Here is a 12,154-nt window from a genome sequence, read left to right on the forward strand (position 1 = left end):
AGTGAGTGTGAAGATATTGTGAGCATAAAGATAAAGTAACAACTCACACACACACACACACACACATGGAACGAGAGTGGAATGGAGTTCCACCACTTTAGTTTTGGAAACAGTATGATCAGACAACTAGATTTCTGTAAAAAGTATCTTACAAAGTAGCCAATTTGGGGCTTGAACTTTACAGCACTTGACACATTGCATGTGCATAAGATCACACTGACATTCTGTAATACAACATTTAAAAAAGTGACAATGTTTAGATCCACACAGGTACAAAACATTGTCGCTGTTAAAAGGTGGTATGAGGAGCATAATAGTGTGGTGTGGGCCTTTTTGGGGGGAACCATAAAATTACTGTAAAATGTTGCACTACTGGCTGTTATTGAGGGGGATAGACTGAGGGGACATTCATTCCAGATCATGGATAGCCAACTCCGGCCCATGCCAGGGGACAGATGCTGATTTAAAAGGAAAATAACTAAATCCAGCATGACATCGTCTTCCAATTTGCTTATCCCTGTTTTAGGTCAACTTGCCATGTTGTCATTGTAACTAAGAATTTGTCCTTAAAGGAATATTTCAGTATTTTGGAAATTAAGCACATTATCTAATTTCCCAGAGTCATATGGACTGGTGGATGCCATTTTTATACTTCTGTGCCCAGTTTGAAGGAAGTTGCTAACTAGTATATACCATAGACCTCCAGTCATTGCGCTAACACTAGTTAGCACAGGCTCACAAAGCTACCTCTAACTTCCTTCATGCTGGATGCAGAGACATAAAAATGGTATCCATCAGTTCATCTGACTCTGAGGAAGTAGATAAATCCCCGAAGCATCCCTTTACACTCAAATGGTTAAATAAAGCTTCATTAAAAATAGTCAGACCGATGGAAGGAAATGATTGGCTGAGAGCAACAAGAATGCATGTATAGACTACAAAGGCCTTTGGATGATTTCTCATTGACGTGTAGAGAGTCAAAGGAGACCTGCTGTATCCACTGTAACCTGGACACTATGTCATTGGAGACATGTGAAAGACAGAACAGAGCTGAGACATAATAACCCTGTGGATGTTCCTGTGCTGAGTTGAGGGAAACCGAGCCATAGTGATTGGTTGGGAGGGAGGATGAATCCTCTGTGTTGTGTCCACTCACTAACTGTACCCCTCATGCCTTTCTCTACTCCTGTCTAAGGTACGAAGAGGAGAGGGGTATACAGACATTTGCATGTATGAGGTAAACTCAAAAGGTCTGCCTGTGTTGGTTGAGTTCCCTTACCCCCCCATGTATTTTCAGACTGGCCCTACCTCCTGGCACTAACACCCCTCCCCCCTACGCCCAGGCTGATTTAATCCGATGACCTCACCCACGGTCTGTGTGAGATGTAAGAATGTGTCCTGTCCTGTGATTGGTTGTTTCTGATCTCTGCATGAGGTATTTTCTTTTCTCTATTTGATGATCAACTTGTTTGACCTCTCCGGGACTCCTTCACCCATAATCCACCCCAACTGACCGTAGACCCCTGCCTACAGTTCGGTGCGTTGAAAAGTTAGGTCGCAGCACAGTGTTGTCGCAAAGCGTGGGTAACTGCACCGGTGGTGTTTTCTAAGTGTGGGAACATGTTGTGTTTTAATATCCCAATGTGAATTCAATAAATACTCAACAATGTTTTAAGATTAATTCATTTAATGCAACTTTTATCAAACTTACTCGACAAACATGCAATTGTACTTGCTGCCACAAGGAACTCGCCTTCATCCCGGCACAGGTGGCAAAAAACTTTTCAGCGGGCACAACTGTATCTTTTTAGCATTCTCTTTTCCCTTCCTAACCCTCTTAACCCCTTATAGCCCAGGATGAGCTGAACTAGCTGCATGCGTACTGACAGTGCGCTTTACCCCTTGGTGTGTTTCTCATCCTTTACTAACCCTTAACCCTTAACCTTTGACACTGATCAAGACAGGACGAAGAATTTCTGTTGTATGTATCATACATTAACAGTAAATGTATTTAGGTCTAAGCCTTTTTCCATCTAAGGTTAGAGCACTAATATAGTATCCCCTCAGCCAGCTCACGAGACTTGAGCCCTAATGTCAATGTTATCTAACACTAAAGGCTCAACTGGAACAAGCTACAAGCTAAATCATTTGCATGTGAGGAATTCCTTGAAGGCATAGTCTCTGACTCTCTCACACGGATCCCCTTGAAGCTCCCTCTTATAACCAATGACGACATATCCCTCTTGACATTTCTAAATCTTTCTTCATAGAGTAACATTCTCACACTTTCACAAAACACTATGCCCATACTATAGTCATTTACCAGACACTCTTATCCAGAGCGCCTTACAGGAGCAATTATGGTAAAGTGCCTTGCTCAAGGGCACAAACGACAGATGTTTAACCTTAGTCGGCTCGGGTAACCTCTCGGTAACCTCTCGGTTACTGGCACACTACAATTAACCGCTAGGCTACATGCCGCCAAGTCTAACGAAGATTCTCTCTCCCCCCCTCTCTCTTTCTCACAGAGTGGATAAGAGAGTGAATTCCGGTGTTTGATTATTCCTTGGTGCCTGCTATCCGTTTTGGCCCGTGACGTATGATCCTGCGGTTTAGAGTAGACCACATTGTCCTGCCTTCACACACCTGTGGTGAAGAGAGGGGGCTATTCTACCATGTATGATTCATTATTAGTCTATCCCCACAAGAAAGAGGCACAGAAGCAAGAACCCAGAAGGTCCCCAAGTTATGATTTCTTCGCAGGCAGTGTTCAAAACAACATATAACGCATAAACTGTAACTTTTGGCAGTGAGTAAGCATGAGTATTTAAAGGGGAACTGACATATATTTTGGGAAGTAATGGGGATTGAGAGTTTTTGAAAGAAATTGGATTTCATTTGAAGAAACATGCTTTCGAAATGTAATAAATTGTTTAAAACCTGTCAATCTGTCAATCACTAAGTTATTTCTAATGACATACAGTTGGGGGCAAAAAAAAACATTTTATTTTTCAAAATGATTTTGCTGCAGCAACGATACAACGTTAATTTGACAAACTCTCTCAGGGTGACGCCAAGCAGCAAGTTTATTACCTATCATCTGTCAATGAAATATATTTAAGAAAACTATCAATACCAACACCCTATTTACAAATCACATTGTGGTTTTACTTTCCTTGTTAAATAAACGATCAGAATATGAAGGTAAGACAGGAAATCACCAGGAAATGTAAAAGATTGATAGAACTCCTGGGTTATTTTTCCAAATGAAAACATATCTAGTACGACATTAAGAAGGATAAGACAGAGATGGCGCCATAAAAGTTTTGATTTGGTTCCCAATGCAGATGTACTTCCTGATGACTTGAGATTCATGACATCACTGTCGTATCCTTCTTTATCTCATTCTAACTTTGAATCACATTTCAGAGGATACAAATGATTTTCTTTTGTGTATTTCTGCCAGTCTAAGATACTCCTCCAGACATCTGATAGCAATGGGGTCCGTGTCTGTGTCTTTGTCCTGCTCTGTTCCTTGAATTTTGCCATCAACAACCTGCCGCAACATCTTCCAGCAGACCTTCTTACCTCTAGCCATGGACTCTGACTGCATGATGTTTCCCCTAGCCAGTGCCTGCAGGCTGCGCACAATCTCCTGGTTGGTCTTGATGGGGAAGTCCTGGCCACAGAGGTTGATTAAATACTTCCAGTGAGGGCTATGCCTGTACAGATCACCAGTGCAATGGATGTCAGCGTGGACTCAACTCCAGCTTGGGTACACCACACTTTAACGGATGGCTGGCCAAAGAAACTGTGTCAAAGCAGGACGTGATAGCTATGACAAAGGCAAGAACGGACGCTTTGGCCTTCTTGTCCACGTGGACGCAGTACATGTTTTGGGAGGCGAGCAGTCTCTCGAAGTTCACCTTGTGGTGGACGACCAGCGAGAAGGCCAAAGGGAAGTGCTCCTCCTCAAGATTTACGGGGATCTCCAGGTACCCCTGGTCAGCTCCAGGTACAGTAGTGTTTGTCCGGGAACTGCATGCTGTTGAGGAAGCTGCGTGTAATTGACAGGACCTTGGCATGTTCGATGTCCATCATGTCTCCTTGCAGGGTGGCGCTGCAGTCACTGTCGTCCTGCGGAATGTGGTTCTGCATCTGAGAACTGCAGCCAGCTCTAGCCATTGTTGTACAGGTTCACCTGAACAGAACCGAGCTGGGTAAGCATCCAGATACCAATGGATACCAGCATTGCACTGAGCAGCAACTTTGAGAGTCTCCTCAATGCCATCTAAGAAGGGGCAATGTAATGACGATTTTTACCGGGTGGTTTTTAATATCACTATTGCAGGCTATCTAGTGAAGTTACCTTAATTAACATGTCTTTATTCAGGGTGAGTGTCAAACGACATCAGTTCTCCAAGTTGATATTCCGGGATGTCATTGTGGTTTAAACTGTAAATGTGGCATGCCACTATTCTGCCTGAGTTTATAATCCCAGTCCCGCTGAGTGCCAAAGAACTATGGAAAAATAGAGAAAGAACCCCTTGAGCACTTCTTAATTTACATTTGTAGTCATGAAGATGTACACAAATTAGTTATAGGCAGGCCAATCATCATAACCCTTTAACTGTCTCTTCTTGAAAAATATGTTTCATCTTAAATTCCTATTACTAACAACTCAAGAATTTACAATATTTTGGAAATTACAGAGGCGGTTGAAAAGTCAAGAGGAGGGCCTCCCGGGTGGCGCAGTGGTTAAGGGAGCTGTACTGCAGCGCCAGCTGTGCCACCAAATTCTTCTCTCATCGCGCACCAGCGTCTCCTGTGGCGGGCCAGGCGCAGTGCGCGCCAACCAAGGTTGCCAGGTGCACGGTGTTTCCCCCGACACAGTGGTGCGGCTGGCTTCCGGGTTGGATGGTGCTGTGTTAAGAAGCAGTGCGGCTTGGTTGGGTTGTGTATCGGAGGACGCATGACTTTCAACCTTCGTCTCTCCGGAGCCCGTACAGGAGTTGTAGCGATGAGACAAGATAGTAGCTACTAAACAATTGGATACCACGAAATTGGGGAGAAAAAGGGTAAAATTCATTTTAAAAAATAACAAATTTAAGAAAAGTCAAGAGGGTCATACCAGCAATGGCATGTTATAATGACAATTTGCATAGCATTTTTACTCATTTCAACAATAGTGCATGAATTACTTTAGGTCTGCTTCAATGGCTTTTGTAACTCTTGCTAAATGGGGATGGGGTGTCAAAGTTGAACAAATTATGGTAATTGTTTGTCCAAACATGAATATTTAAATACATTGAAATGAATGTTTCCAGGCGGTGTGTAGTACAACATAACACAAAATACTTTTCTAAAATTTCAAATGATCCATGTTCCGACTACCTTTTGACACAACATTTGACAAAATCCATTTTTTATAACCATTATAGGCATTATTTTATTGCCGATCTTTTGTCTGAATATCAATTAATTGATCCCAAGAGGCATTTATGATGCATTGTTGTGTGCTGTCAACAATGCAATCACATTTGTCACCAAAATAAGGATTGTTTATAAAAAGATTACTTATATTAACATTAACAATAACTGCCTGGTTGAAAACATTTTTACAAATGATTATTTATTATATTATTATATTATATTATTGCTTTTTAGCCTTTAAACATTTTACTTTACTAATCAAATCAAATCAAATTTATTTATATAGCCCTTCGTACATCAGCTGATATCTCAAAGTGCTGTACAGAAACCCAGCCTAAAACCCCAAACAGCAAACAATGCAGGTGTAAAAGCACTACCACTCCCACCTACTCTTCAAGGTCTCTGCTAACATGAATTGTGCAATATTTATCCATGACCATGTGAATTCTTGCCTTTTTATCCCATATCTCCTTTGGTGACTGGTTTTGAGTTTTCTTACCTCTCTCTGAGTGGGTATAAGAGAGCCGTAACACTGAACTGCAGCAACCCAAAAGTATACAAATTATGTAAATTGATGCAGGAGGCCTAGGGAAGATGAACCAATCAAGTTTAAGTGTATTTCTTTTGTTCATATTCATTTCTAAATTCACTGTCAAAACTTGTTTAAAGGGATAATCTTTATTTTGTTCTGCTGTGAAGTAAACACATACAGTACCTAACTACTTCTAAAGGTCTGGTTGCAAGTTCTGTTGTTAACTAGTTGTGCACATAAAGTATTTCACAACATATTCAACAATGACGAAATTTGTCAAATATAATATACTTAATTTTTTACGATTACACAAATTAGAATGGTGGTGTAATCTGTCTGGAGCCTTCTGTCATAACAGACCTCCATGCAGTTGTAAATACTCTTAATAGTCCACAGATTTTTCATAATGGGTTAGAGTAGAACACCAAAATTGTTATTTTTCATTACAGGAGGATGAAGACCGCTTGTCAGCGGCCACAGAGAGGCCTATTGAGGTTCACACCTTAAATAACATCTAACAGTTGATGATAGTGTTGTACCATAATAAATCTTGCACCTTTTTCTCTAACAGAGCAATGCTGGAAATTAGTGAGGAAGAGGGTGCATCCACCTCGACAGCACAACTTACCTAAGATTTTCAGCTTTGGCCCATGACTTACAATGATACTAAGTAGACCTGGCACTGTGAAATTCAATGTAATTTGTTTTCCTATATCTCCCTGTGAAAAAGGTGTACTTAAAGAAACAAATTGAAAAATGTCATTTAGAAATTGACCACAAGGCTGCAGATGCTAAAAAATACAACTGCTGGGACATCAGCTAAAGATGGGTGAGGTGCCCACAGGTGGATGACTTTACTTGTTTGAACAACAACAAAACATATTAACTACTGCATTTGTACTTGCAGGGAAAAAAAGAATATTTCATAATAAGAAAGGCATATTGTCTTTGACACTGCGGAGGTGATGGGTCAATCAGAAATGGTAGCATGTTGTCTCTTCCATCTCATGCATCAGCAGGGTGGTCAGGCTCATTCACTGGTTGAGTATGACATTGTTCTGCTCCAATTGTGGCAATGTTGTGGAGAATCACACATTCCACAATAATGTCAAATGCTCATTCTGGGGTGGCCCTGAGCCTATGAAGGCACTGGAACCGGGCCTTGAGCATCCCACTGGTCATCTCTACCCTGGCTCGTGTCCTGCAGTGAACCAAGTTATAAAGTTGCTGTGGGCCGGGCTCAGGGTAAGGGGTCAGCAAATAGGGCTGACAGGGGTACTCAAAGCTTTATACTAAATTAATTGTTGCTTTGACTGATATCTGCAATTATGTGGAATTATTTGAGTCTTGTGGGTCTGTGACTTGGACACCACAAAAGTGTACAGTGAACGTTTCAGCGCAAGAGACATTTCTGACAGCGTGACAGACTGGTGCCTTGGAAATATGCTCAGCGTCACCGATGTTATATAGAAAACTCCCTTTGGCAAAAAAAAAGTGCAACACAAATATTTTTTTTTCCCGAACTGGGAGCATGTCCACGACATTTCATGTGAATGATATGAGGGCTGAGAATATTGTTCAGATGAATGATCGATTGTGCAGAAACACTCAAACAGATAATCAGAGAATTATAAAACATCCAAGCGGGGTCTGATCATCCTCTCCTGAAGGAGATTTCTGTGAAGTATTTGTGCTTCTATGTCAACTGGCTCTTCAAGAAAAGGACATACCATGTCTGACACCTCCTTCAGGCTTCAGCTAAAGAGGAGAAACTCAGGGTTAGTTGAAAACCTGCTCCCTGGCAGGTTAACTTCATGGAGTATGTTGCCATAGTAACTGACTCCGAGTTAAGCTGAACTGGCTTTGTGAAACCGAAAACCCAGAGTTTCCTTCAACTCTGAGTCAATTGACTTGAGTTTTCACTAAACCCACTTTCTGAAAGAGGGCCCTGGTCAGTCTGTCATGGAAAGAGCAGGTGTTCATAATGTTTTGTACACTCAGTGTATAGATGCTCTATGTAAATAGAAATAGGCCTATGCCAGTGATAGGAAACCCTGTTCCTGGAGAGCCACAGGGAATGCAAGATTTTGCTTTAATGGACCAAGACCAGGTGTGTTGAGTTTAGTCAATCATTGAACTGACCACCTGAGCTAATTGATCAGTTCAGTGACTAAATTCAACACACCTGGTCTTCCAGGTCGGTTGAAGCTAAGTCAGGCATGCCCTGCAGCTCTCCAGGAACTGGGTTGCCTACCCCTGGACTACACAATTTCATTCAGAGGATTAGGTGCATTCATTCGTTTTACAGCGTCATCTAGTGGCATATGTGTAGGACCTTGTAGTGTATTACTCGGTGAATAATTGATGTAGAAAATGGACGTGAGATTGGTAAACCTATTGTCATGAATACGTTTCTTTTTTTGTAAACTGAAGGTAACAGAGTCCTCTCCAAGTTGGAGAAATCCTGGACATAAAATAATTTCAACTTCAATTCTGATGTATTATACGCCTCCGTCATACTGTGCCTCAATAACATTGTCGACCTTTGAGACCAAGCACTTCTGGAGTTGTGTAGAGGTAAAGAGGCGGATTATACGTAAATGGATGAGAGCAGTCATTGGATGAGAGCCTTGGGGTGGGTACGAGGTCAGTTAGCTACCAAGTACAGGGCGTCACTAGTTACCACAGCCATAAAGTCGTAAATCCCGCCTATATCTACAATTGATCTTCTTAAATTGTGATTTTAAACCTAACCACACTGCTAACCTTAAAGTAAGACCAAAACGCTAACTTTGGCTGTGGTAACACGCAGCTCTCCAGTGCAAATGCTAATGGTTAGCCTAAATAAATAGCCTGGTCTCATAGACTAGACGTAACATAATAAATGTAATTCCGGACCTCTACATTAGTTTGATATGTTATGTTTGGTATGATTACATAGACAGATGGTTACTTAACTCTAACGTTAACCCATAGCCAAAGTTAGCCAACTAACTAATGTTAGTGACCTAGCTATAATTTGTAACATACTATACGTTTTGCAAATTCATAGCATATTGTATGTTTGGCAAATTAGTAGCATATTGTACATTTTGCGATTTGTAATGTATATTAAGAATTGTAACAAACGAAGTTAGTGGTGGCCATTAATACATACCATATGAAACATAACATAAATGGAGTGTCTCGGATTTACATACAGTATAATTGAGATACTAAGGGCAGGCATTTATTTAAGTAGGATGGAAGGAAGGGATAGAGAGTATGCTATTTTACAAGATTAAGGGTGAGCCAACGCCGCTTGAATAAGACTTTAAATGTGATAGGAAAGCATGATTATTGCCAGGAAACAGAGACCATGGAGCATGTATTGCTACAGTGTGGGTAGTATCACAGTGTACGAGAGACAAATCTAGTATGAGGAAGAAGGGGCTACAGGAAATGATTTGAACAAATATATTGAGTATTGAACACTTTTTTTAAAGGTATTTTGTTATGGTAACAGGGCTGGCAGGTAGGTTTTAGTTTCTCCCTGTCTCTGACCCACACTCCAGTACAGTAGGTGGCGGTAATGCACGAAAACGTTGGACGCCCACTGCTGATAAATCCCACCGAACAAGAAGTACGTACAGAATAATACTATATGCTCTGAGACCAGATTGCAGCAAACCACTGAGCATCGTCGATTTCATTCTCATAGGTTAAATTAGAAAAACACCGAGCAGCGTCGACCTCAATTACAAATTGAAATAGGCTCACTTAGCTAGGTACTTGACCAAAGCATCTCAAACTAACGTTACCTAGCTAGTTTAGCTAAATTAATTGTTCTGTAATTTTCGCCGGTCAATAAACAATAAAATACGAACTGTGGTCCTTGTTGGAATTGCGTGGGAATAATCTCTTCCTGCGGTTGTCAGTGGTTAGCTAGCTAGTTGTCTTTCGTTTCGAGGTCATCCTCACCAGTGTGTGTCGAGTTAGCTAACGTTACAGCACGCTTTTTTAGAAACTAGGCTTGACTAGGTAGCTTACTACACAACTCGTTAACAATTTAGCTAACGTTTGTTGAAAGTCGTCTCCAGTTGGAAAAGAGCAGACATGAAGAATCTTCCGTATTTCTGCCGGGGGGAAGTCGTTCGAGGATTCGGACGAAGAAGCAAAGAACTAGGAATTCTCACAGGTAATGTTAAACGTAGCGAACGGTATCCTCTAGATATGTTTGTTAACGGTATGCTTCACCCGCATGTGGTTTGATAATTATGATTTGACTTCACTGCTTAGATAGCTAACATTACTGCTGTTGGCAGCTAGTTAGAGATTGTATAGGCCTTGTATCGCGCTAACACTTTAGCTAGTTAGTTCATTTAGTATTTTAGCTGGCTCTTTGTTATGACTGAAAATCATTTTAAAGGAAACAGTAGAACAAATCCATGCGCGAAACCGATAACTACAGCTATACAACGGGTGGATCTAATCCTGAATGCTGATTGGTTAAACGCGCGTTCCAGCCGGTGTCTGTTCCACAAATGACCACTGGCTAAATCTATGACGTTAAAATGCCTATTTACTCTGTTCCTTCTGACTGCGCAATCCACTGTCCTTTTATTTTTTAAATATTTATTGAATTTAACATTTTAACTAGGTAAGTGTTAAGAACTACTACTTATTAACAATGACGCCTTCACCAGCCAAACCCAGACGACGCTGGGCCAATTGTGCGCCGCCCTATGGACTCCCAATCACGGCCAGTTGTGATACAGCCTGGATTATCGACCCAGGCAGGGAAGTTATAAACTTGGTCTCCACTATAGAAAGCACATCTAGACATTCTCTCATTTCTTTTAGACTAGCATTTAGTTTAACAGCGGCGATTTGTATCAATCTTCTGACATTTGCAACATTGTTTCAATATTCAAATTCTGTCTCCAACTGTCCCATAGTAATGCATGTGTATGGGGTCGGGACGAGCGAGTCAGGCTGCGTTTCTCAGTCAGTCGAAATCACGAATCAGTTCATTTTTATGGATCTATATACAAAATGTCCATACAATTATTTTTTAAAAAATAAGTGCAGCTAGTTTGCATGATTTCCAGCTTCAGTTAGATGTTTATTGTGTTATTCGCCATGTTAGTTTAAGGTGTCGCCGGTTTTCATTTCAGAAATCTGTCCATTTCCAGTTCGTCAGTCAATATATAATTAAAATATCCAATGTTATTATCTATGACATAAGAAAGGGGTCAAATTCCGGTTTTATGTATTTAGTCTAACAGGCACACTGTGACAGACAGCGAAGACAACTATATTACAGAAACACTACAGACAAGACAACTGTCTGATCTGGACAGCCATTCAGTGGTCCTGCTAGAATAAGAGCAGAATAGAACACGAGCAAAATTGAAAAAACACACAATAGTATGTGAAATACTTAATAAAGAAATAAGATGCTGATGAGATTGGTAACTACATAATATACTTATCATACCAACCTGATCTCTATTTCTCAGAATAATGTATTTTCTTCAGGATTGCTCTGTCTTTGGCCAGCTTCTCCATGAACTCCTGGCAGGGGAGGTTGATGTTTGTCTTCACAATAAGCATGGTCTTGATGGTAGGAACAGTGAATCTATTTCTTGCTGCTGTCCATATCATTCATTTGGGAGAACACTCTCTCGACTGGTGCATTACTTCCAGGTAAGCACATGACAACAGACGCTAATCTAGCTAGGTTAGTGTGTGGGATGTCACTAGTGGTAACCACCGTACTCCCTCTCTGACTAAGCTGTGTCTCAGATGTTTACCATTCTTCAAGCGATTTCTCCCCCCCCCCCCCTTTTAGGAACTCTTGCAGGCCAGTAACCTCGTCACACAATGCATCCTCATTGATGGTCACATGGGGGTATTTTTCCTGCAGTGTACCTTCTGGATCTCTTAACGCAGAGGTTTCCTTTTTAAAAGGAGACAATGCAAATCTTTTAGATTATCTGTGTGCTTTCCCCATGCTTGCAAGTAGTTCACAGCCATAGTGAAGAACGATTGGGATGTTTTGAGAAAGCTCTCTTTAGACATGGCTCCATTTTCCTCTAGCTCTCTCAGAAGTCCTCTGACAAACTGTAATGAAGTTGTCGTCACGTCTTGCAGTCAATTTTGACTCAAAGTTTCTCCGAATTGCAGCGGACTCCACAGCACAGCGGT

At 41.1% G+C, this 12,154-nt stretch overlaps 2 protein-coding genes across 9 annotated transcripts in view; both read left to right on the forward strand.

Annotated features, from left to right (window-relative positions):
- LOC118358090 (protein prune homolog 2-like) overlaps nucleotides 1–2,943 on the forward strand; it is a 48,307-nt gene extending 45,364 nt beyond the window's left edge. For 3 of the 6 annotated variants that reach the window (XM_035735533.2, XM_035735537.2, XM_035735538.2), the window contains 2 exons: nucleotides 1,196–1,237; nucleotides 2,529–2,943. In XM_035735533.2, the coding sequence (XP_035591426.1) occupies nucleotides 1,196–1,237; nucleotides 2,529–2,559 (73 nt within the window). In that variant the 3' untranslated portion in view covers nucleotides 2,560–2,943. Of the gene's footprint in view, nucleotides 1–1,195; nucleotides 1,251–1,297; nucleotides 1,386–2,528 lie in introns of all 6 variants that reach the window. The other 3 variants (XM_035735534.2, XM_035735535.2, XM_035735536.2) reach the window with 3 other exon arrangements.
- Nucleotides 2,944–9,367: 6,424 nt separating this feature from the next.
- The window catches only part of LOC118358091 (riboflavin kinase-like), a 31,983-nt gene continuing 29,196 nt past the window's right edge, over nucleotides 9,368–12,154 (forward strand). The window contains exon 1 of one of the 3 annotated variants that reach the window (XR_004820420.2): nucleotides 9,368–10,142. Coding sequence is in view for 2 of the 3 variants with exons in the window: in XM_035735540.2 (XP_035591433.1) it covers nucleotides 10,061–10,142 (82 nt within the window). In the remaining variant the exon portion in view is untranslated. The remainder of the gene's footprint in view (nucleotides 10,143–12,154) is intronic. The other 2 variants (XM_035735540.2, XM_035735539.2) reach the window with 2 other exon arrangements.

The sequence above is a fragment of the Oncorhynchus keta genome, chromosome 25, assembly GCF_023373465.1.
Source record: "Oncorhynchus keta strain PuntledgeMale-10-30-2019 chromosome 25, Oket_V2, whole genome shotgun sequence".
NCBI classification, from domain to species: domain Eukaryota; kingdom Metazoa; phylum Chordata; class Actinopteri; order Salmoniformes; family Salmonidae; genus Oncorhynchus; species Oncorhynchus keta.